Consider the following 24,466-nt stretch of genomic DNA (forward strand, 5'->3'; position numbering starts at 1 on the left):
ATAAGCATGATATAAAAATAAATTTTATATTTCCAAGCTCATTGCTTTTCTCATTTATACTCAGGTAAAGGAGAAAATCCCTGGAAATATTCCTTTTTAGGAGGGGGTTCCAGAGACGTGACATTTTACTGAAAAGGGTTCACAGGTTGTTAAAGTTTGGGAACCAGTGCCCTAGAGGGGTGAGATGGGGGCTGAGGCCCAGAATAAGAGGGTTTAGTGTGCGCAGGGGGCGGAGCAGCGCTCCAGTTGGCGGGAGGGCGGGCAGGCTAGTCAGTCAGCCCAGCCCAGCCCAGCCCCTCAATGCGCAGGGCGCCCCTTCCCAGTGAAGCTCCCGCCCACAGCGCCCTGGCTGCCTCATCCCCTGCCGGCTGGAGCTGGGGAGCCGCGGCGCTTGCGCAGAGGCAGCGCTAGCGCCAGCGGGGCCCGTCCCGGGAGTCTCGAGAGCCGGGTTGCGGCTGAGGGAGGGGGGGGCGGAGTGGATCGTGCGTCGCTCCCGGACCGGAGAAAGGAGCGCGGCGCGCCGAGGTCTGTGCCCGGGGCTGCCCCTCTGCCGGGGCGGGATGGGATGCGCCGCCGGGGCGGGTGCACTTGGGGGGTGTGCGGGGGGTGAGCTGGGCTGATGGGGGCTTAGGCACGTGGTGTGTGGGTGGGGGCAGGGTACGGGGACTGGTGCGGGGGTGCAGGGTACGGGGTGTGGCAGGCGGCGCCGGGGGGTGCAGGGTAGGGGGAGTGGCAGGCAGTGTCCAGGGGTGGGTGGGGGCAGGGTACGGGGACTGGCAGGCGGTGCCCAGGGGTGGTTTCTTGCTTAGAGCAACTCTTCCAAGTCCTTCCTCCGCCGCCCGGAAAGTTCGGAGTTGGCGCTGCCTGTGTTTCTTCTCCTCTTTTGGGGGGTGAGGTGGTTGGAAAAGTTTGCTGTGGGACTGCGTTTAGTTGAGAGAGCCTTGTGTATGGTGTGTTGGGGGAGGCAGCTTGCGGTGCTGGCTGTCCGGGGGAGTGATAACGGGGGTTTCTTGTCTGATTTCTGTTCTGGCCCATTGTGCTGCTGAAAATCAACAAAGGGGGTGTCTGTTTTGCAGGCAGCAGCAGGGTCTGACAGATGTGGGGGAGGGAGCTGCTCTTGCTCGCATTCTGTGTTCAGCAATTGTCTCTTTTGGGAGGTGAGAAAAAAGATCCTTTCAGCTCCCCCCCCCCCGGCCCCACCCTCATAGTCATCTGATGTTGGGTGTTTGTAACTGTGAGCTGTTTTGTGGATGGTGGCCCTGCCATTGATTGACAGAACTATGGATTGGTGGTGGTGGTGGTTGTTGTTTTTTTTAAAAGGGAGATCTCAGTGTTTGGGTCTGTCACTGTAGTTTCGGTACTACATTCAGTTTTAGGTAGCTGGGTATCAGGAAGATAGAGGGAATTTAAGGGAAGAGTGAAACCCAATGACTGTGGCTGGAGATTGATGAGGAAAGTTCAAAGTGTATATGTAATGTGTGTGTAGATATAGATATGGTGGGTGGATCCTGCTGTAGAGGTTGCCTGGCACTTCCCATTATAAGACTCAGTTTTCAGTTGCTTATAACCTTGCTGAACTTTAACTGTTTGGGTGGAAATTTTCTATCCTGGGTTCCAGCCTCCAGTTGTATTTTTTTTAAAAACTGTTTTGTTTTTAATTTAACGAGTCTAGGAAAGAATATGTTCTGCCCATGTTAAAAAAATTCTATGGTTTTGTTTGGAAAGCTCAGCTACTCTAATGCTTTGGATCAGGGACTTGACATTTGGCTTGTAATTGGCCTTTATGTTAGAAATCGGCCTCTAGCCATCCCTGTTAACCAAACAAATTTGGCCAAGTTATAAGCCTTTGAAAAATTGCAGTTAACATATGCTTGGTAGACACTTCTAAGATTTTAGCTAAATTCCCTGAAGATTTTGTCCACACTAGGCATGCTTCAGGCAGCAGCTGAGCAGAACTTTTCTTGTAATTGCAGCTCAGGGCTGTTGCTGGCCATGCCAGGTCTAGGTCTTGGCATCTGAACGCTCTATTTGGAGGATTGAGACTGGCTGAGCAAAAGGATTGAGACAAGCAGCTGAGAGAGAGGAACTACATGAGTGCAACATTACGAATTTGTTCTATCCATAAGGATGGAGTTTGCGTTTGAAGCAAGAAAATTAGGCAACAGTTGAAAATGGTGCTTTTGATTAATTGAGATGTACAAAGGTCTGGGGGGGTGGTAATGAATGTTTTGACCCCCTGCAGTCTGGCTTCTGCTTCCTTCACTCTGTTGATATGACTTGTCAAGGATTTGACTTTTTCTTTGCTAAATCTCAGATTCTCTACTCTGTTCTTTTTGACTTCTCTGCTGCTTTTTGTGCTCGTAATCACATCCTCCTTAATGAAATACTATCCAACCAAGGCTTCCAGGATGCTGTCTGCTCCTAGCTTAGTGTTTCTGCAGTCTCTTTCTTTGGCCTCCCACAGCCATCTCTGCATGTTCTTCAGTGTTGCTCCTTAAATTCCAAATAAACTACTTGAAAAAATGGTGTAGAGAACAATAAAGCACTGGCCAAAGAGTGGATTGAATGACCTAATGTCTAACTTTGCTGTCCCTGCCAGCTATTTTTGTTCAAGTTCAAACGCTGGTAACTATTTAACCTTTTCAAAACTAATCTAACAATACCCAGCCATTTCCTTGTTTACCCTTTACTATGTGCTAATGGGTCTTGTTAAACAAAACTCTCTTTTCAATGTCTGAGGTGTGCTTGGTCCTTCCCCCTTTGTAGTTGATTGTTGATGCTGCTGATAATCAAATTCTCCATAGTGCTGTAGCAATCAGTAATATTGAGTTACTAATCAAAATTGTAAATTCCTCCCATAAAATCAAAATGTGTCATATTTTCAAATTGGAATTTAGAAAACTGCATGCTAACTGTCTAAAATCCTACTGAATTTTTAGTTTATTTAAAGCATTTATGTCCTGCCTTAAGCTATTGTAGTGTTGAGTTGTGGTATTTCATGGTAGGGATGACTGTTTCTAGGGTAGAGAATGATTTTTGTTGTGCAGCTTGTAAAGTATTTATAATTCTAGATGGAGCTATAAATACGATTGGATATACACTTGTAATATCAGGCAGAGACTGACTTTGTTCTGTGTTTGTACATCCACTAACCAGTGGGGACCTGGTCTGTGACTCGGGTTTCCAGGTACTATGGTTATACAAATAATAATAATGCTGCCTCTTTCTAAACTGTGGAAAAATACTTTTGGCATAAAATGAGACTTCTCTAGTGTACTTGGGTGGGAAAAGAGGTCTTGTTAATCTGTTACTTGCTTTTGAATGATGCAGTTTTGCGGTAGTTTTTTGGCTTGGCTACACTTACATTTGATAGCGCTCTAACTTGCTGGCTCAGGGGGGTTAAAAATCACGTAATCAAGTCAGAGCGCTTTAAAGTGCTAGTGTAAACGGGCTCCCAGTGCTCAGAGCTAATCCCCTCGTGGAGGTGGATTACCAGGAGCACTGGGAGAGCTTTCTCCCAGTGCTCGTGCGTGACCACACTCGCACTTCGAAGTGCTGCCGTGGGAGAGCTCCAGTGTAGCCATGCCCTTAGACAGATTTGTGTGAAGTGTTGTACATTTGTTTGGTGAATTGTTCTAAAAGTTCCGAATCAACAAATTTAAGCTTTCTGTATTAATTGCTAGTTAAAGTGACAGTATTTTAATAGTGATCAATACATTATTTAGTCGGAAATCCTGTAACATTTTTAGGCTAGTGATCAGTCTATTTCAGTATAGCTTCTCCAGCAGTGGTCAGAATCAAGTGCACCTTTCTCATGTCAGTAAAATCATGCTGCATGCAGTCCGGGAATAAACCGTCATAGGGGAAGTTTCTTAACCCCAGCCATTAGAGTTTGGCTTTGTACCCTATAGCATGAGGATCCATATCCCTTCCAAACTCTTGGTTTGTTAGGATTTTTTATGCGTTTGGAGGGTGTGGGATGTTATTTCCTATTGTTGTAACTCTATATACCTGTTTTCTATATAGAAATGCCTAATCCTTTTTTAAACCCTGCTAAGGTCTTGGACTCTGTTGTGGCAATGAGTTCCATAGTCTAATTTCAGGTCTCAGCTTATGTTTACTTTATTCTATCTCTAAATCCATAACTTAGGTAAAATTTCAACTGCCTCTTTTGTAACCTTCATCATCTTCGCCATATCTCAGTAAAACAGCTTAACACTTGAAGAAGGGATCCTCTTTGGCTGAAAAACTATAGTACTGTTATCACTGCTCAAAAATATATGTCTACCCACTAGCTGCTAGGCATATGATGGGGCTTGTTGGGGGAAGTACCAGTATGATCTAGAGGGAAAGCCCTGCTGAAAAGTTCAGCCTCCTTGCATCTCCCCAAGTGCTTGCTGGTAAAGGGGTGGTGCTGGGATTTTTACCAGGGTGCTGTTCACTGACTCTACTTAGAGTCTCTAGCTTTCATATCAACCTTTGGATTCTAGATGTCTCTGCTTCTAGTTACTTGCCGAAGGGGAGAGGGAGCTTTTGGTTTCTCCTTTCCCTATTCCTCAGTCTCAAGACTCTGGGCTGTTGCGAGGAGTAATAGGGAAAAGAGGTCGCTGCTATTGCCCCAGTCTTTTTTTTTTTTTTTGTCCTTGTGGATAATTCTTGTGCCTGTCTTCTGTCTCTTCCCTAGCTACAGCTGACATTGACATAATTCTTGAGGTTCTTACTATTGTTCATTCCTTACTGAATAACAGCCATGAAACTGACTAGTCTTGCTAATTTCACGGTGCTGTTGCTTGGCAAAACTGTGAGCAGCAACAACAGAGGAGGTGGACAGGTGGTAACCCTGTTAGTCTGTTTGGAGATTTAGTAAGGCAATGCTACATGAGTCTACTTTTGGTTTCCAGTTGGGAGACTTTCTTTGCAAATCATAGGGCTAGAGAGGTAACTTTTTAAACTGAAAGCTTAAATTTTGCAGAAACTGAAGTTAGGTGACAAAGACACTGTGAACAGCTTTTCACTTTTCAGAGTAGCAACCGTGTTAGTATGTATCTGCAAAAAGAACAGGAGTACTTGTGGCACCTTAGAGAAAGCTTATGCTCTAATAAATTTGTTAGTCTCTAAGGTGCCACAGCTTTTCACTTGTGATTTAATTTTCTCAAACCATGACTATAATTTTAGTAGTATCCACAAATGTGTGTTCCCCATGTGCTTGAGACAGACTTTCCAATTTAATGACTTATTAAATTAATTTCACTGCAGGGTTAAATTTATCAAGTGACTTCAGTGAGTGTAAAACACTTTACTGACTCAGATCTTTTAAAGCTAATTTTAAGTAGTACATTAGATTTTTTTTTTTTTAAAGTTCCATGACACACTAGCAGCCTGGATTTTTATCTTTAAATGGTTTGCCTTACATTGGCTGTTTCTTTGCATGTTTTATATTCAGAGAGAAAACGTGTATTGTACTAAACTTCAACAATTATTTCAGACAAAAGGAAGGGAAATGTAAATGGAGACTCTTCTTCTGTTAAGTGGATACTGTTTTTTCTTGGTAGCTGCAGTGGTTTATCCACTAGTGCTGGAGGTGTATGGAAAAATCATTTAAACTATACCTTAATGCAAAAATGGGAAGAATTGCCTTGGCACTCTATAATAATTTAAAAACCTTGCCACATGATTCCATTGCTGCAATTCTAGTGATTTTTTTTTGTAGCATTGTACTTGACTGTCTAAAATTGGAAACAAACACAAATTACATATCTTCATGCAACTAGGCACTTTATTTTCAAGTTAAGCTTCAGCCAAAATGGGTCATTTCTCTTTATTGACTAAGGGCTAAGAGAAGACAGCAGGGTCCACTGCGTGTGTGGGAGGGTACCTAACGTACAGTCTTCCTCCATGCTATGGCAGGTAAATATTTTTAAGATGTTATTCAAATAGTGTGCCCTCCCCCCCCAACCTTTGTACTTTCAGAGCCCTGCTAGAACTGTTGACCCCTTTGGACACAATGGTAATGACTAAGGTTTGCTGTCAGTTATTTTCCATCCAAAATGACTGTGGCTATGGAAGTGGCTCATTGGCACAGCCACCCCAAGCTATTACACATGTTGGAAGAAAGGGATCAAGTCTTATCAGGTTGAGACATGAGTTCAAAATTCAAAATGCTAGAAGACTTTGGATAATGGGTGATTAGTCTAAATAGAGATGATGCTCTTAGCATTTCAACCTTCACACATCATACCAGTAACCCATAGTAAGCTTCCTTCTCTTTTTAAATGAATGAGCTTCTCTGTATTAGAGGACAGAAGTCTGTAATTGAACTGCTTGTATTTCAGCAGTTCAAGCGCAAGTGTTTTAGAGTCCACTCTTGCAGATTTGCCCCTCTTTTGGGGTATCTCTTTTCTAAACAATGGCAGTTGTTGATTGTATTGTGGTAGTACCTACAGGCCCCACTGTGCTAAGTACATAAGAATGGCCATACTGGGTCAATCCAAAGGTCCATCTAGCCTAGTATGTCTTCCAACAGTGGCCAATGCCAGATGCCCGAGAGGGAATGAACAGAGCAGGTAATCATCGAGTGATCCATCTCCTGTCACCCATTCCCAGCTTTTGGCAAACAGATGCTAAGGACACCATCCCTGCCCATCCTAGCTAATAGCCGTTAATGGACCTATCCTCCATGAATTTATCTAGTTCTTTTTTGAACCCTGTTATAGTCTTGGCCTTCACAACATCCTCTGGCAAAGAGTTCCACAGGTTGACTCTGTGCTGTGTGAAGAAATACTTCCTTTTATTTGTTTTAAACCTGCTGCCTATTAATTTCATTTGATGACCCCTAATTCTTGTTTATAAAGGAGTAAATAACACTTCCTTATTCATTTTCTCCACGCCAGTCATGATTTTATAGACCTCAATCATATCCCCCTTTAGTCATCTCTTTTCCAAGCTGAAAAGTCCCAATCTTATTATCTCATACGGAAGCTGTTCCATACCCCTAATCCTTTTTGTTGCCCTTTTCTGAACTTTTTCCAATTCCAGTATATCTTTTTTGAGATGGGGCGACCACATCTGCATGCGGTATTCAAGATATGGGCGTACCATGGATTCATTTTTTGTAACATTTGTACAGTGAGTCCAAACTCAATTTATAAGGTAAGTAGCTGGTGCTTAGCCCACAGTTAAATGCAGAACTACTAGATGCAGTGCCTTCTGGGAAACTTCAGAAGGCTACTGTGGAATAACAAATCGGTCACTGTATGATGGAAGGAACACTTTGAAGATCTACTGAATCGTGACTTTGATGTTGATGAACGCATCTTTGACTTAATCCCTCAGTATACCATCCAGGATGATCCTAGAACCACCAACACTTCTTGAGGTAAGAGAAACCATCAAACAGATGAAGAACAATAAGGCATCTGGACCTGATGGAATTTCCACTGAAATCTTCAAAGAAGGAGGAGAAGCACTGGCTCACCAGCTTCACGCCCTAATCCTCAAGAACTGGAATTCAGAAGAAATCACAGCCGACCTTAGTCACAATCATGGCATTCCTACCTTCAAGAAAGGAGACAAATCAGATTGTGGAAACTATCAAGGAATCTCTCTGTTGTCCACATATGGAAAGATCCTCACCAGAATTCTCCTCAACAGGCTGCTCCCTCTTGCTGAGGAAATCCTCAAAGAATCACAATGCAGATTTAGACCAACTCAGGGTATCACCAACATGATCTTCACTGCTCACTAACTTCAGGAAAAGTACCATAAACAACACCAACCTCTCTATATTGACCTCATTGACTTCATGAAAACATTTGATTCCATCAACCATGAGGCTCTGCGGAGAACTCTCATCAAATTTGGCTACCCGCCAAAATATGTTGCTGTCCTGCGACCCCTCCAAAAGAGCATATCCATGACGGTTGTCAGCCGTGAATCTGAAACTGACTCCTTTATAGTCAAGACAGAAGTCAAGCAAGGTTGTGTCATCCCTCCAAACTTCTTCTCCATCTTTCTTGTTGTCATTCTCCTCATCACTGAGTTCCTCTCCAGACTTGATATCCAATACAGAATGGAGGGCAAGCTGTTCAACCTCAATTGCCTCCTATCCAAGACACAGACTATTATTAAATCAGTCATGGAACTTCAGTATGCAGACAACTGTGCCTTGTGCGCCCACTCAGAAGAAGATTTTCAAAAAACAGTTGACATCCTCTCTGAGGCCTACAATCAACTGAGTCTCTCACACCACACCAAGAAAACGAAAGTGCTTTATCAACAGGCTCTGAACTACCAGGATCCTGCTCCCACAATCAAGATAAACAAAGGGACCCTGGTGAACATTGAGCACTTCCCCTGCCTCTGTAGCTATCTGTCATAGAAAGCTGACATTAAAAAGGACATTCAGCACTGCCTCCAATGTGGCAGTACAGCTTTCGGACGTTTGAGAAAATGTCTTTGATTATGACATCAAGAGCAAAACCAAACTTCTTGTGTACCAGGCCATTGTCATCCCTGCTCTCCTGTACATACCAAAACCTGGGTCACACACAGTAGGCATCTCAAGGCTCTTGAAAGATATCATCAGTGGTGCCTCCGCAAGATCTCCCAAGTGAAGGGGGTTAACTCACGCACCAACATCTGCATTATGTACCAAGCCAAAGCTTTCAGCATTGAAGCGATGATCATCAGCCACCAACTCTGTTGGGCTGGTCATGTTCTTTGAATGCCAGACAATTGACTCCCAAAGCAGTCACGTTCTCACAACTGAGCCATGGCCAACAGATGAAGGGAGGGCAGAAAAAGCACTTCAGAGACGCACTACATGTTGGCTTTGAGGGTAACGTTGACATGAACTTATGAACTAAGCCCTTGACTGATTAAAATGGAGAAGTACCTTGTGGCAAGGGTCCCAGCACTTGGAGACCCAACGAAGACCGAGAAAGGGAGAAGGAGGTAAGAACATGACACAGCCCAACTCAACAATCCTGATCCACCCCTTCCACCAGGAAACATCTGCCCTGGCTGATGAGATGAATGGATCCCAAATTGGTCTCATTAGCCACCTGCAGATGCACCCGCAATAGCCAACTATCATTTCTTGGAAGACAATTCTCCTCGAACTTCGAGGGATCGCTGATGATGGAACAATAGTGGGAGGATTAGTTGAATTATATTATCTAAACGGCATCCACATTGGCACTAGAATACTTCAGTCTGCAGCATAGGCTATTCAAAACAGTATTCAGCACATATGTAAATCAACTGGAGTGCTTTTGTGTGTGTGTGTTAAAATTCTACCTGGAACAAACAATACCTGGCACAGTAAATGTCTCTAGTATGGACAGGGAAAATAGGTATTTTTAAAATACATATGCATGGAAACTCCCACATCACTTAGATCTGGGGGGAAAAAATAGCTGTTTAGAAAGCTTCGGATTTTTTTCTCTTCATATGGCTGATCCCTCTTTTTTGTTTTATTTTAGAATTTAAAGCACTGTGAACATCTGTTGTGACTATTTTTTGTTTGACTATTATAAGTTTTGCATATCCTTTCCTTTTTTTAAATTCAGTTTTCAAACATGACAAAACATAAAAGAAAATGTTTAGGCTTTCTGTACTTATTATATGATGAGCAAACGAAATGCCCATGTCTAACTTTTGCATGACTGCTATTCCATGCACTTAAATATTTACAGTTGCTAATTTCAGTGGACTGGAAAAATCCTGTAAGTACTTTGCTTAGTAATCTTATCCTATGTGCCTTGTTTCTGGGAGAAAATAGGCAAGGCAGGAAAATAGGCAAGTCTTAACTTGCTGACAGTGCAGAACACTTAAGACAGTATTCATTTTCAAATTTCTCTTGTTCAGTGTGGTACTTAAAACGAGATAAATTTCTTTCCTACCCTTTCCTGGGTAATTTCCCTAAACTGAACGAGCTGTAAGTCATTCTGTGTGTACCAAGGAAACGCTAAATATACTCAAAAAGAGAAGGATTTACCAAGACACAATAAGCAGCACATGTGGGGGTCACTACTGAAGACAGATCTCATACAGAGGGCAGTGTTTGAAACCAGAGGAACACTGCATAACATGTGTGCTCAGTACTAGACACTAACTACAGAACTACCTAAACTGACAAAAAAAAACACACACACACACTAAACTATAAGTTCTAACTGCTATTTACGCTAATAGAGTCTCAATAATTAACTGTGATGCACAGGAAAAAAAACAAGAGGAGAAAAGCCTGGATGGGGAGCTCCAACTCAGGCAACTAGCAGGAAGAAGGAAACGAGGGGAGGATCAGCATGGCACCACTCTATATAGTCTTGGGAGAGGCCACAGGGAGTCTGCAGGTACATGTGCCATCCTGATAGGTACCGCTGCAGGAAAAAATAGTCTCTAGCTCTAGTGTGCTAGGTCCAAACACACCTGACTTAGAATACACGCCCACTCAGGAGTGTTCACTAACCTGGAACACACATCTGCCATTTGAAGAAGAACACTGTTTGAAGTTAATGCTATACTGAGATAATGGATATCGTTACCCACTCAGAGCTCTTTTCAGTCTAAGACAACATTACATCATTGCTTATTAGGTAGGTTACCTTCAAAACCGTAAGAAAGAAGCCTTGCATTCTACAGAATCTGAATCTACGACAGATAAATACCTTAAGATGAGAGTTTGAGGGCTCTGTTGTGTATCAATATCCTTTCTATCTTGCATCCAATCAACAGAAAGGGTACTATATCCTGCAAGTCTCCCTACTTACCACTGGATGATTTTTCCTAGAGTACAGTCCAAGGCTCTGATCCTGCAGTTTCTTCTGTCTAGGTGGACGACAGCACTTGAGCACAGTCCACAAAAAGCAATTCCACTGCAAGGGAAGAAGTCTGTCCACACATAAGAAATCACAGGATCAAGACCTGTCCTATCTTAAAGTTAAAAAAGCTACACACAGCATAAAGAATATCCATTATTTCTGCATTGTTCTTTCCCTCTTGTAGCTCTTTTCATGTTCTCTCTCCTTCCCAGTCCCAACATAAAAAACAAAGCCACTTAGGGATTTTCCAGTTTAGGTGAAGGCATCTGTATACAAGCTTTCAGTCTCCAAATATGCCAGTCTGTATCTGATATTAGCCATTAAGTCATTTGGATTAAGGATAAATGTACAACTTTCATTTCATTGTTAGGAAACCGAGATCTGACTATTTGAAAGACAAAAGATTATCCAAGGTACAAAATGATCTATATTACTTGCACATAGATTTTAATCACATAATAGGTATAGTAACTAATTTTTTGTATGTTTTTCAACTATTCAAATATAGATTTTATCACGTTCCCTCAATAGTGCATTCTCTCTCCATAAATTACCAATGCAGATATTTATGTAGTTATGTTTTAGAGTTCAGAACAGGTATGTCTGTGTGTTAGGATTCCCTCCAAGACCTCTTTCCACTCGGCTTCCCAAGAACTCCGCTCAACTCCAGCCATATTAAATAAAAGTGTAGTGTCCCTTTAAATATAAAGAATATGCCTGAAGCAGCATAGTGGATCAGTCTGAGGCCTACTTCACACTGGGACCTTCTTTGGACTACTCAGTCTGTCACCCACAGGCATCCTCTACCTGTATGGGAGTTTCGGACAGACCCCCTAGACTCTGATTCTTCCTCAAGAAAGGGAAGGTTTCATTCATCATCTCCTGGGAGCCCTCGAAAGAGGAAGCACAAAACAGATCAGGGCCATCTGAAACTGAAGAGAGAACCATCCTCCTCTTTGTTGAGGACAGGATCTCAGGGTAGAGCCAAGCTGTCAAACCATGTCTCCCCAGTACAGAGACAGGAGGATTCTGTTACCATACTACTGACTCCAAAACTGCCTGTGGGATGGCTGTCTAGTCTGGTACCTGTGCATGCTGCTGTGATGATGCCACTTTTGGTACCAACAATCCCACCAGCATGTGTGGCAGCAACAGACTTGCTCTGTCTGTACCAAACTCTCCAATGACACAAGATAGGTATAGCATTGGTACCTCCTGTGTTTCCGGGCCCCCGGACCTCTTCTGCTTTGGGACAGAGATCACTAGTGCTGACAGCTTCAGTACTGATGAAAAGCCAGCTGCCATCCTCAGTATATATGCCTGCTGGCCTAGCACTGGTGCCCCACTCACTTTGACCTCTGTACTGAGGGGTTCATTGAGTGGGGACCTACTAGGTCTTATTCATTGGCACTAGTAGTGGACCTTTTCTCAGTACCAAACACTTCTATCAGGACTTCAACCTCTTGGGACGCATTTATGGTATCGACTGTGGTTCTGATGCTTGTACTGACCTTGCCCTGGTTTCACTGGATTGGACACCATCAATGCCCACTGGTTATTGAGAGGCTTCCTTCTACTCCAATTCTGAGTCCTGCAACTCATCTCTGTCACCGCATTGAAAGATTGCGCAAGCCATCCAAATGTGCAATTGAAGGACAACATTGGTACTGAAAGCGGAGCTGCTCTTATGGCAAGGATAGGTCATCCTGGCTGATTCTGTCTTGGCTTTCTACACATACTGTACGCTTACAGTGGCCTCTGTGGGGTGTTCCTTGCTCCCACAGATCTAGCTCTCTGCCCCCAGTTGAAGGGAAGATTGGTCCACCTTACAAAAAGTGGCAACCTTCAGAAAGACCTCTGCAGATTTAGGATGCTGCTTGTCTTCCTGAACCACCTCTGTTGGATGAGCCCTTGCTGGCAGATTAACTTTTCCCTCAGGGGATACCATCAGTTCCAGGAATTCTGTCCTTGTCCTCTTTGGATGACTCAGTGGTCTCAGGTTCAGGTGGGTCTCCACTTCCAGAGAATTTTAAATCCTACCAAGACCTACTTAGGAGACAACTACAGCTTTGGGTATCCAAGCTGAGTTGGTATAGGAAAATATCTACAAGTTATTTGACATCCTTCGGCCAACGACTCCAGGAAGGGTAAACTACCTGAGTAATTGTATTTTGGTGTACACCAAAGTTACTGTCCTCCATAGCTAAATATATGGACTAACCATACTATGTTCCATTGCAGGGATCTGAGTGTTTTTCTTTTCACCCAGTGTCAAACTTCCTAATCATTGTGGCCACTAATGAGAGACCACAGGAAGGAAGATTTAAGTTGACTCCAAGGGAAAAAGAACCTAAAAGACTGGACTCTTTAGGAAGAAAGATTTATTCTACTGCCTCACTCCAGATGAGAATAGTGAACTAACAAGCTCTGTTAGCAGAACATAATTTTTCTCAAGTGGGAGGTAATATCTAGATCGCTAAATGACACAAAAGAGGAGTTCCTGGCTTTCCTAGCAGAAGGTTGGCTGGTTGCAAAAACCTCACTCCAATCCACTCTTGACATTGCAGATGCTTGCTCCAGGGCAGTGGCCTCTGCAGTTATGAGATGGGCATCCTGGTCATGTATTTCCAGTTTAACGCCAGATATTCAACCATCTATTGAAGACCCATCTTTTGATGGTCAGTCTTTTGTTTTCAGTTAAGGCCGATGAGATGTTGCACTCCTTTAAAGATTCACTTGCTACCCTCTGTTCACTGGGAGTCTGTCCAGCCACCAGGCAATGTGACTTAAGTCTCTACTGCAGTAGTCAACAAAGAGACAGCTCTTTTATCCTCCGAGGCAACATGACATCTCAACAAGGAGATACAAGCCTCAGAAGAGGAGGTCATCTAACTCCAGTTTTAACAAATCAACTCACCCTCCCCCTGCTGTAGGGAAACACACCTTTTGACTTCTTCTTTGAGGACAGTGATACGATCAGCAGTGGTCTTTCTGTCCCTTTATCCCCTTTGGGGACAGAGTCACATCCCTCAGAAGTTGGGAGGCAACAACCTCAGAGAAGTGGGTCCTAAGTACAGTGGGTCTGGTATATTAATTCCAGTTCTTCTCCATTCTTCCTGCCCACCATCCTTCCCTCGCCCCTTTCAGGGACCCATCTCTTGAGTCTAACTGTAATGCTTCCTGGGGGAACTCAGGATTCTGAAATACCTCCCTGCCACCTGCCCTTCACCTGCAGGACAAGCACTTAACTCAAGGGAACTTCCCTCATTCTAGAGCTTAGACTTAATTAACTAGATACTTTCATGTCCTAGAGTAATAGTCACCCAAAGTCCTTGCAGTGTTTTACAGCCCGGCTTGACAGTAATCTCCCTTCACGAACTGACACTGTGTCAGCTTGTCTCCTCGGTGAGGGAGGAGTGTATTTCCTCCTGTGTGTTTCCTTGTACCCCCAGATATTCCCTAACAATCCTTTGTCTTTAGTCATAGACAGGATGTTCTGTGCTGTTTGTTTTTATTCTGTGAATTTCCTCTCTCAGACTTTGCAATTGTGTGTGTATGGGGGGGGGGGCGGGCTAACTATGCAAATAGGCCTACAATGTGAGTCCACACATGACTAGATAGTGTCTATTACGTCCTGTCTGAAAGGAACATGTGCAAGGCATATCACTTCCTAGTGTACCTGCCTTAAATCCAAGACCCTGAGAACATACTTTTCAGTATAGATACATAACATCTTAAATATTATATGTACATATATTTCACAGTGATTATGACTACCAGTGGGTTAGAGACCTAAAATGTCACTCTTTGAATTATTCTGCATATATCTGACCCAGGGGATCTCTGTAAAACCCTATCCAGCCCTTGTGCCCTCTGCCGGTTAGCAGTAAGAGGTCAAAGTACTACTTCAAGAAGTTTGGACTCTGCTTTCCCTGAGGACTATAAAGGAAATTCCCCTGCAGTTTCAAGGGCAGGTTTTTCTACTCCTGCTATTTTCTGATCCTCTAGTCTTAGAGAGGACTGATGCCCCTATTGGATCTTCGGGCTCTCAACAAGTTCAGCAAACAAGATTTCACATTGATTTTTCTGTCCCTAGATTGCAACTGTTGGTATGCTGCCCTCGATCTTTGAGATGCATACTTTCACATGGCAGTGTTAAGTCACGGGAGATTTCTCAGATTTGTGATCGGAAGCTGCCATTATCAGTATAGGGTACTTCCCCTGGCCTGTGATCAGTGCCTCATCCGTGTCTTCCCTTAATTTGATTGGCTGGTTCAGGAGTCATCCCAGGACAAGGTTCATTGCCATGTCAGGTTCATCATCTGCTATTCAGTCATCTGGGACTCATTTTGAACAGGAAAATGTCAACACTCTCTCTCTTAGAGACTTGAGTTCATTGGGCTTTATTTGATTCTGAGTTTGACTACTGTTCCCCAATAGTAATTTCAAATGATTTACAATTTATGCATGTTGCTCAGGTTTCATCCCTCTGGCATTTCTTGGACTTGTCTTAAGTTGGTAGGCCACGTGGCTTCTTGTACTTATGTAACAGAGTATACATGGCCATCTCCTCTAGAGAGAACAGGAGTTGAATCTTCATATCAATGTCCTTGAGTTGCGGGCAGTTCGCACAGCTTGCCCCGATCCTTTCTCTCTTACATCAAGGGCTTGCCGGTCCAAATGTTGACTACTTATGCCATATCTGATCAGCTTTGCCAAGTGGTAATGAGCTTTTGGGAATTTTGCATCACAGAGGACGTCACTCCGATCGCTGCACCCTTACCTGGTGTACAGAATCAGCTAGCTGACTTCTTCTGGAGGGGATTCTCCAACAACCACGGGTGGTCTCTCAAAACCAGCCTCCTGAGGTGTATTATTCGGGTGAGTGGCATTCCTGAAGTCAATTTGTATTTTTACAAAAGACAGCAAGAAGCATCACCAATTTTATTCTCAAGTGGACCACAGTCTGGGCTCGTTCACTGTTGCCTTCATGTTGGAGTGGGGACTGGGGTGAATATATGAGTTTCCCCAATCCCTCTGGTTCCACAGGTCATTCACAGACAAACTAGGCCACATCAGGTTAATCCTAACAGCCCTGGCCTGGCCAAGACAGTGCTGGTTTTTTGGACCTTCACAATCTTTCAGTTTAACCATCTCATACTCTGCTTCTCCTTCAAGACCTACTGTCACAGAAGAAGGTTGAATACTACATCCAGACCCAAATAGCCTCTATGCTATGGCCTGGCTTATGAGGGTATGTCTACACAGCAAAGAAACACCCGCGGCTGACCCATGCCAGCCGACTCTGGCTTTCGGGGCTCGAGCTGCGAGGCTCTTTCATTGCTGTGTAGACTTCCGGGCTCAAGCCCAGCCTCTGAGACCCTCCCACCTGCATCCGGGGCGGATGTGAATGTTGGCAAATTGGTATTGCGTTCCTTATTTAAATAGACTCAGAAACCTACACTGTACATTACTGCTTGTGAGTCATGGAATACACATCTAGAACCACCCAAAGAAGAAAACATGGTTACTTATCTGTTCTGCAACTGTTGATCTTTGAGATGTGGGTGCAGATGTGTATTCTGTGACCCATTCTCCGATCCCCCTCTACTGGAACATTGGGCCATCTCCTGCGGTGTGAAGGAACTGAGGGGAGGTCATGTACAGCTCTATTTAGCCTCGGAGGTGGCCACGCGGGTGTGTAGGCCATGTGTGCCGCCCCAACAGGTATTGCTGGGGAGGGAAAAGTCTCCGGCTCCAGTGCACTAAGCACAAACACACCTGAGCAAAATACATTTCTATGCAGATGTGTTTACTTCAGTGGAATATGTATCTGTACCCACATCTCAAAGAAAGAGAGTTAAGGAACAGGTAAGTAATTGTTGTATAACACTTATAGGACATTTAAAAAAGATGGTAGTTGATTACATGTGTTAAATGTGTGCAATTTGGTATAAATGGACAGACTGTGGTAGGCCTAAAATTACCCTGCATAATTTGTTTTCAAAGTGCTGAATGCAACAGTAATCTGTATTAATTCAAAGTTTAGCTGTTTGTTATTTATGGTCTGTTAGCTGGTGGGCTTATACACCAACCATAAAAGGTGAAATCCTGGTCTAAGCAACTGCACCCTCCCAGTTCTTTCACTCAAGCTTTTTCTTCATAAACATGGAAACAAAGATTCAAAATGACAACAAGAAACCCAAAACTGTCTCACTGTCCCTTTGCCCTTGTATCCAGGGCTTCGCAGCCCTCCCTTCACAGCTGAAGCTTTCCCCCAGCTGGCTTCTGTTCCCAGCAGGTGTTTCTCAGGTCTTCTGCCTGACAAGTGCAGAGCCCTTTCCCTGGTCCTTCCCTGACCCTGGGTCTGTCCTGTCTGCTTCTCTGCCTGGGAGGTATGACACATTACATGCAAGTTTGGTAGATCACATGCTTACTCCTACTCATGTGCCCTACACAACTACATCTCTCATTTTAAAGGGCCCAAGGACCGTAACCGGCACATTAGGTTGCTTACATCTGCTCCAAGGTCCAATGTCTGTTACATGTCTTCTACTTTTGATTTTTGTTTGTCTACAAATTGTCATCTTTGGAAGATCCTCACTGGATCAGGCATTGTATATTCCCCTAACTTTGTAGCCCCTATCCATGGGCCAGAAATAATCATTTAATTCACCATGCTGAATGTAACATACTGAATATATGGGATAAATAAGTTCATCAGAGAGCATAACAAATGCCAAGTTAAGCTACATAGAGAATGGTTATGCAGAATAGATGGAATTCATAAGCAGATTTTATTTTATGTCAATATCTTTGAGTAGTAATAAAACTGCTTCTAAATATGTTTTTGTTTTTTTAAAGTTTTTTCACAAGGCATTCACCATTTAACAAGAATTGTGTAATAGTGGGATAGTTTCTTCTTGAAATACTAAAAGTAGGCTTTATTTGGTGACACTAAAATATCAAAGCAGAGGTTAGACTTGGTCACCAGGCTTTGGATGTTTCCAACTCCGGTAGGAGAGAATGTTTATAGTATTCTTTTCTGCTGGGAAGAGTGTTTCCCAGTTAATCATTCTTTACAAAATTGACAGCAGTTTTTCCCCCCTTTTGTTACAGACTCTCCATTTGCCAGTTCCCTGCCTGGGCAGTGATAAACATGGGCAGTGGTAAGTGTTTACTTAAGCAATGCTGAGTATGCATATTTCTATAGTTATTCCATTTAAAGGAGGACTTTTCCACACTCCAAAACAAAAAGTACAGAAACCTAGTCTTCAGCTAGTAGCTTTTTGGAATGTTGATTTTTGTCTTAATAAAATTTGTCTTTGTTCCAAGCAGAAGGGAAGCTTCCTTTGTCCTGAAGAGAAATAATAAACATATTCTCTTTCTGCCAGAGATTGATATGAGGCACCCATCATCCTACATTAAACCTCATCCTGACAGATAGAGGAACTGGTCACAGAACTAAAAATTTGTGGTAGCTGAGGTATAGTGATGTTGACTTGATCACATTTAAAAAGTGAAAATTGAATAAAGTCCACACCTGGTGCTTTAAAAGGCCCAGTTTCACAAAAATGAAAACGATTGAGCCAAATCAGCTGGGAGGAAGAATTAAACAGGAAAAAAGGGAATAACAGGGAATAGTTTAAGAACACTTTACTTGATGCCCAAAAAAATCACAATCGAAAGAAGGCTATACTGGTTAATAAGCCAGATAAAAGATAAACAACTATATATAAGAAAGGGAAAGTGAATAGTAATGAATATAAATCAGAAGCTAGGATTTGTAGAAAATTGATAAAAGAAGCAAAGGGAAACAAGGAGAAATCTGTGGCCAGAACAGTTAAGACAATAAGGAGGTGGTGTTTTTGTTTTTTTTTTAAAAGAATACTAGGATCCAAAAGAATCCCAACAATGGATTTAGTCTATTGCTAGATGGGAAATCATACAATTATCAACAGTAATGCAGAAAACACAGAAGTGTTCAATAAATATTTCAGTCCTGTATTTGGGGGGAAAACAGATGTAGTCATTACAGTATGACACTCTGTGTTCCAATATTATCTCAGAAGAATGTTAAACAGCAGCTGCTAAGTTCGACATTTTAAAATCAGTAGGTCCAGATAACTTGTATCCAAGAGTTTTTTAAAGTGCTCGCTTAGAACTTGCTGGACTGTTAATTTTGGTTTTCAATAAGTCTTGGAATATCAGGGAAGTTCTGGAAGACTGGAAAAAAGCTAATGTGCCAGTATTTAAAAAGGGTGACTAGGAAGACCTGGATAGTTACAGACCTGTCAGTCTGACATTGAGTCTGGGCAGGATAATGGAGTGGCTCGTATGGGACTCAAGACGGTAATATAATTAATGCCAGTCACCGTGGGTTTGTGGAAAATAGATAATGTCAAACCAGCTTGAGATCTTTTTTTATGAGATTACAAATTTGGTGGATAAAGGTAATAGTTTTGATGTCATATTATACTTAATACTTCTGTAAGACGTTTGACTTGACTTCTTTAAAAAAAACAAACAAACCTCGATACAAAATTAGCATGACACATAACTGTAAATGGGGAGTCATAATCGAGTGGATGTGTTTCTAGTGGGGCTCTGCAGGGATTGATTCTTGGCCCTACATTATTTATCGTTTTTTAAGAATGACTTGGAGGAAAACATAAAATCTTCACTGATAAAGTTTGCAGATGACAGAAACGTTGGGGGTGTGGTTGACCTAGATTGGTAACCTGGGTGCAAGCAAACAATATGCATTTTAATATAGTTAACGTGTATATCTAGAATTAAGGTCATATTTACAGGATTGGGGGGACTTGATCTGGGGAACCAGTGACTCTGATTTAAGGGGAAAAAAATGTGCGTGCGGTAGATCATCAGCTGAACGTAAGTTCTCAGTGTGACACTGTGGCCAAAAGGGCTAATACGATCCCCTTAGATGCATAAATGGGGGAATGTCAAGTAAAAATAGAGAGGCTATTTTACCTCTGTATGTGGCACTGGTGCGACTGCTGCAGGAATACCATATCCAGTTCTGGTGTTCACAATTCAATGATGTTGATGAATTGGAGAGGGTTCAGACAGCCACAAGAATGATATAAGGAGAAGAAAACATGCCTTATAGTGATGGACTCAAAAAACACAGACTGTTTAGCTGAAAAAAACAAAGGTTAAGGGGTGATTTGATTACCTACCTGGGGAACAAATATTTGCTAAAAGGCTCTTCAACCTATCAGGGGAAGGTATAACTCGACTCAGTGTCTGGAAATTGTAGCTAGACAAATTCAGCCTGGAAATAAATTGTAAATTTACAACAATGAGGGTAATTGACCATTGGAACAATTTACCAAGGGTTGTAGTGACTTCTCTATCACTGGCAATTTTAAAAACAAAGTTGGATGTTTTTCTAAAAGATATGTGCCAGGAGTTACTTTGGAGAAGTTCTGTAGCCTGTGCTAGACAGGAAGTCAGACTAGGTGACTAGTGGTCCGTTATAACATTGCAGTGTATGAATACATGTATCAGAGTCTGTATTCGCAAAAAGAAAAGGAGGACTTGTGGCACCTTAGAGACTAACCAATTTATTTGAGCATAAGCTTTCGTGAGCTACAGCTCACTTCATTGGATGCATACTGTGGAAAATACAGAAGATGTTTGTTTTTATACACACAAATCATGAAAAAATGGGTGTTTATCACTACAAAAGGTTTTCTCTCCCCCCATCCCAATGTCCTGCTGGTAGGACAGTGATCACTTTAGATAAGCTATTACCAACAGGAGAGTGGGTTGGGGCGGGGGGGGAGGGAGAAGGCCCACCTTGATTATCATACACATTGTAAGGAGAGTGATCACTTTAGATAAGCTTTTACCAGCAGGAGAGTGGGATGGGGGGAGAGAAAACCTTTTGTGGTGATAAATACCCATTTTTTCATGATTTGTGTGTATAAAAACAAACATCTTTTGTATTTTCCACAGTATGCATCCAATGAAGTGAGCTGTAGCTCATGAAAGCTTATGCTCAAATAAATTGGTTAGTCTCTAAGGTGCCACAAGGACTCCTTTTCTTTTTGTGAATACATGTATATTCAGTATTTATAACAACTAGTACAAGTTCAGTTTTGGAGGTTTGAAATATGGGCTCCATAGCTAAGATTGCACTGCGACTTCCACTGAAAGCAGGGCTAAATTTCCTCTGTGGCATACTTTAGCTGAGTTTAATTTCAAAACTTGGCATAATAACTCTTCTAGGGACAATTACATTTTCACTAAACTTTGTTTTTCCTAAAGAAATGAATTTGCAGGAGAAACATCTTATCCTCCCTTTTTGAAATCTTGCCCTGCCTTTTCTCTTCCTTGAATTCATCTAGCTAAACAAGCATATTCCCCCCACAAGCTTCAGACTTTACATACATATGTATTCTGGTAAGATCTCAGAACGCAGCCACTTTTTGAAAATTTAAAACTAAACATATAGGGGGTTATTTCCTCTTATTTCCCCTTCTCGTGTTCACAATTCAAGAAGGATGTTGATGAATCGGAGTGGGGTTAGATAAGTCATGAGAAGGACCTAAATGAGTTTCACCAAGCTTAGCATACTGAATGGCTCAAATCTGTAAACTGCTGCAGTTTCAAATTTAAAAATGCAATGCTTTTATTTTTGATTTTTCACAGGCAGTTTTCAGTCTGATTCGTCAGTGGGAGGGAAGGATTGACCTGGTTTTTGGGATATGTGGGGTTCAGCAGGGGTGTGTTCTGGCGAAGGGAAGAAAATAGGTGATTGCTCAGAGAGGAGATGAGGGGGAGTTCAGTTCCTCTGTGCTAAGGGACCTTGTCTTGAAGAATTCCAGTGTTACTGCTGCTTTGGCTTCTTGAGTGCAGTGGGCTAGAGGAAGAGAAGTGTAGGGGATAGGGTCTGTATTCTGATGAACTTCTTATGGCTAGAGGAGTTTTTTCCCTCAACTCTGAAACCCTCTAGCTCAGGCCCCACTTTGTTCCCCTCCTCCCACACACACAACCCTACATCCTCCAGCTCATTATCCCTGATCATCCCTATGCCTTCACTCAAAACTCCCTCTCTTACAGCTCCACTCCTGTGGCACCCTACTTCCCTATCATCGTCCACATGTAAAACATGTGTATAAAAGTTTAAAGGCTGGGAGTGTGGGGGTCTCTCCGGGGATATGAATGCAGCTCTCCAGATGACCATAAAAAAAACTGCAAAGTAAGAAAAAAAGCAGTTACTCTCTCCCCACATCTATGCTACTTACACTCATCGATTCTGCTTTTGAATCACAGGTTCTGCCTTTCCACCATTCGCAGATGTGGGGGTATGTGGGTATTAGGCCTTAAGAAATCTTAAGAAGCAGGTATTAAAGAAATGGACTTGTTTTTGTTTATAAACATAGCTTTGTGAGGATCTAGAAAAATTCCATCTGCCTGACAGATTTTTGTTAGTGTCCATTTCAGTGGAGATTATTAGATGTATACAACCTTGTAATTTACAACAGGGACTTCCATAATGAGCAGAACCCAGAAACCATACAGTAGTGAAAGTTGATACAATTAAAAGTAAAAAATATGCATTATTTAAAAATGTTCCAACATATGGCAAATAATGAAAACATCTCAAGTCCACTAGGAACTCAACTGGATGCCTGCTCGTTTCTGCCTTTCACTGGAATCAGTATTTCCAGTTACTATTTCCTAGCATGCTGTGCAGAGAGTGCTACTGCTGTTAACAAGTCTGCACAGACATACAGAGTGGTGAGGAGGTGAAAGTAATGCCATCTGTCTGGGCTGAAATTGGACTGATATAATTTGGGCTATGTGACTCATGGAATGTTGATGCTGGTTATGGTGCAACTTCATTCTTTTAGCATGTGTAGTGACCTTTTAGAGCTTGCTCTATGGTCTTAACGTGCAGGGAAGCTTTCAAATAGGGCATAAAGCAAATCCTGCTTACTGTCCAGGTTTTCATAATGCATGAATGTCACATTTGCCAGTTTCTTGATATTTGTTTCCCAGCCCACTTTCACTTAAGACTATAGGAGTAAAATTCATAATGCCAAATTTATGGCATTACACTAATTTCCATGGCAGTCGAAAAACCACAAATAAAACTGACAATAAAGTCAGTAGTATTATAGAGTGAGCTCTTATTACAAATATATATATTTAATAATAGCAGTGGGAATTAATAACTGACTTCAAAATGTTTTTGTAGCTGCTTACATGAAACCCCGCTAATGTTTTAATAGTAACACTTTTTTCAAACAAAATAGATGTATTTATTTAATAACACTTATTCATTTTTGTGGATATTCTGAGTAACACCAGGAATTTAACTTTAATTTTCCTTGTCCTCTGTCTACAAGTAAAATGCATACAGATACACTGTTTCCTACATTACTACCAACCGTTTCAATTTAATTTAATTTCCCTTTTCCTCTCTATTTGTTCTTGATGAGACCCTGATGCTAGAGAGAATTCGCTGCTTTTTTTTTTTCTTGGAGGGATAATTCTAACTATTTAGAAAAGAGAGATACTTCTAGATGACTAGTGTTCACAGGCTTCATGGCAAGGATATGGTTGTTTACAAGACTGCAATTACCTGTTGATGCTGGAATAGCAAACAAGTTGCCTTCATACTGCATCTCTCCCAGGACTTCTGGTGGTAGAGATATTAGTGCCATATTTTTGTGTAAACCAGAGAACAGCTTATGGTAATTATTTTGATTGAATGGTAGCTACAGACTGCCAAATTCAGTTAACTTGATGCCAAAAGAGCAGTGACTGACACTCATGTTAAAAATATTTGGTTTTATGCATCCATGCTGCTACAAACATAATTATCTCCCCTTTTTTCATGTTGGAGATCCTGGACTTGCTGGACAGTGATGCTTAGAGTGTACAGTTCTTTCTTTATCTTGAGCTCTGCAATAATAATAGTAATGAATTCAGCGGCATTGTCACTTAAGATATCTGAGGCATCTCACAAAAGATTATCTGCAAACTAGTATGTTTGCACTAGTATGCAGCTGTATGTTTATGACAGTGGCCACAGACTACTAATATGGCAAGTTGGTCCCAGAATACAGTGCCATTATCTCTTTGTACAAGCCTTGGGGTGGTGACTGATTCTCAGTTATCACTATCTCCAGGAGAAAAATAAACTTTCATCGAGATTGGTTTGACAAGAACACTTTTTTTTGTGTGGTGTTTTCTATGTTTATATTGATCTCTAAGTAGGGATTTGAAGTATCACAGAACTGTGTGACTTTAATAAACACATGAGTGATTGTATTGCATCAGACTAGTTCTGCTTCATTCTATCACACCTGCCATGGTCTGTGACAATATGTGAGCCGGACTGATCATTACATATCTACCATGCCAACAAAGCATCTGGTTTATGCTTCTTAATGGGCTTTTCTACATCACTAAAATACAGGTTCTTGTGATATGGGAGGGAAGAGAAACCAAAATATTTTAATTAAGCTACATGTTACAAGTAGACATAAATCCAACATTTTTGAATATTGAATTATTTTAATATCTCTGTTCTTGTTGGTGCACTTGAAACAGAAGTGATACATTTTATGCTACAAGTTAAGTGAAAGTTGCTCATTCTGAAA

The 24,466-nt window shown here is 41.9% G+C and overlaps 1 protein-coding gene across 9 annotated transcripts in view; it reads left to right on the forward strand.

The window, feature by feature from the left end:
• Positions 1 to 301: 301 nt before the first annotated feature.
• The window catches only part of PRRG1 (proline rich and Gla domain 1), a 44,426-nt gene continuing 20,261 nt past the window's right edge, over positions 302 to 24,466 (forward strand). The window contains exons 1-4 of one of the 9 annotated variants that reach the window (XM_084620397.1): positions 319 to 525; positions 1,077 to 1,157; positions 15,577 to 15,704; positions 17,943 to 17,992. In XM_084620397.1, coding sequence (XP_084476523.1) covers positions 17,983 to 17,992 — 10 coding nt within the window. In that variant the 5' untranslated portion in view covers positions 319 to 525; positions 1,077 to 1,157; positions 15,577 to 15,704; positions 17,943 to 17,982. Of the gene's footprint in view, positions 526 to 800; positions 891 to 1,076; positions 1,158 to 5,830; positions 5,908 to 15,576; positions 15,705 to 17,942; positions 17,993 to 24,466 lie in introns of those variants that run through there. The other 8 variants (XM_084620399.1, XM_084620402.1, XM_084620400.1 and 5 more) reach the window with 8 other exon arrangements.

The sequence above is a fragment of the Lepidochelys olivacea genome (assembly GCF_965140295.1).
Source record: "Lepidochelys olivacea isolate rLepOli2 genome assembly, chromosome: 1".
NCBI lineage: Eukaryota > Metazoa > Chordata > Testudines > Cheloniidae > Lepidochelys > Lepidochelys olivacea.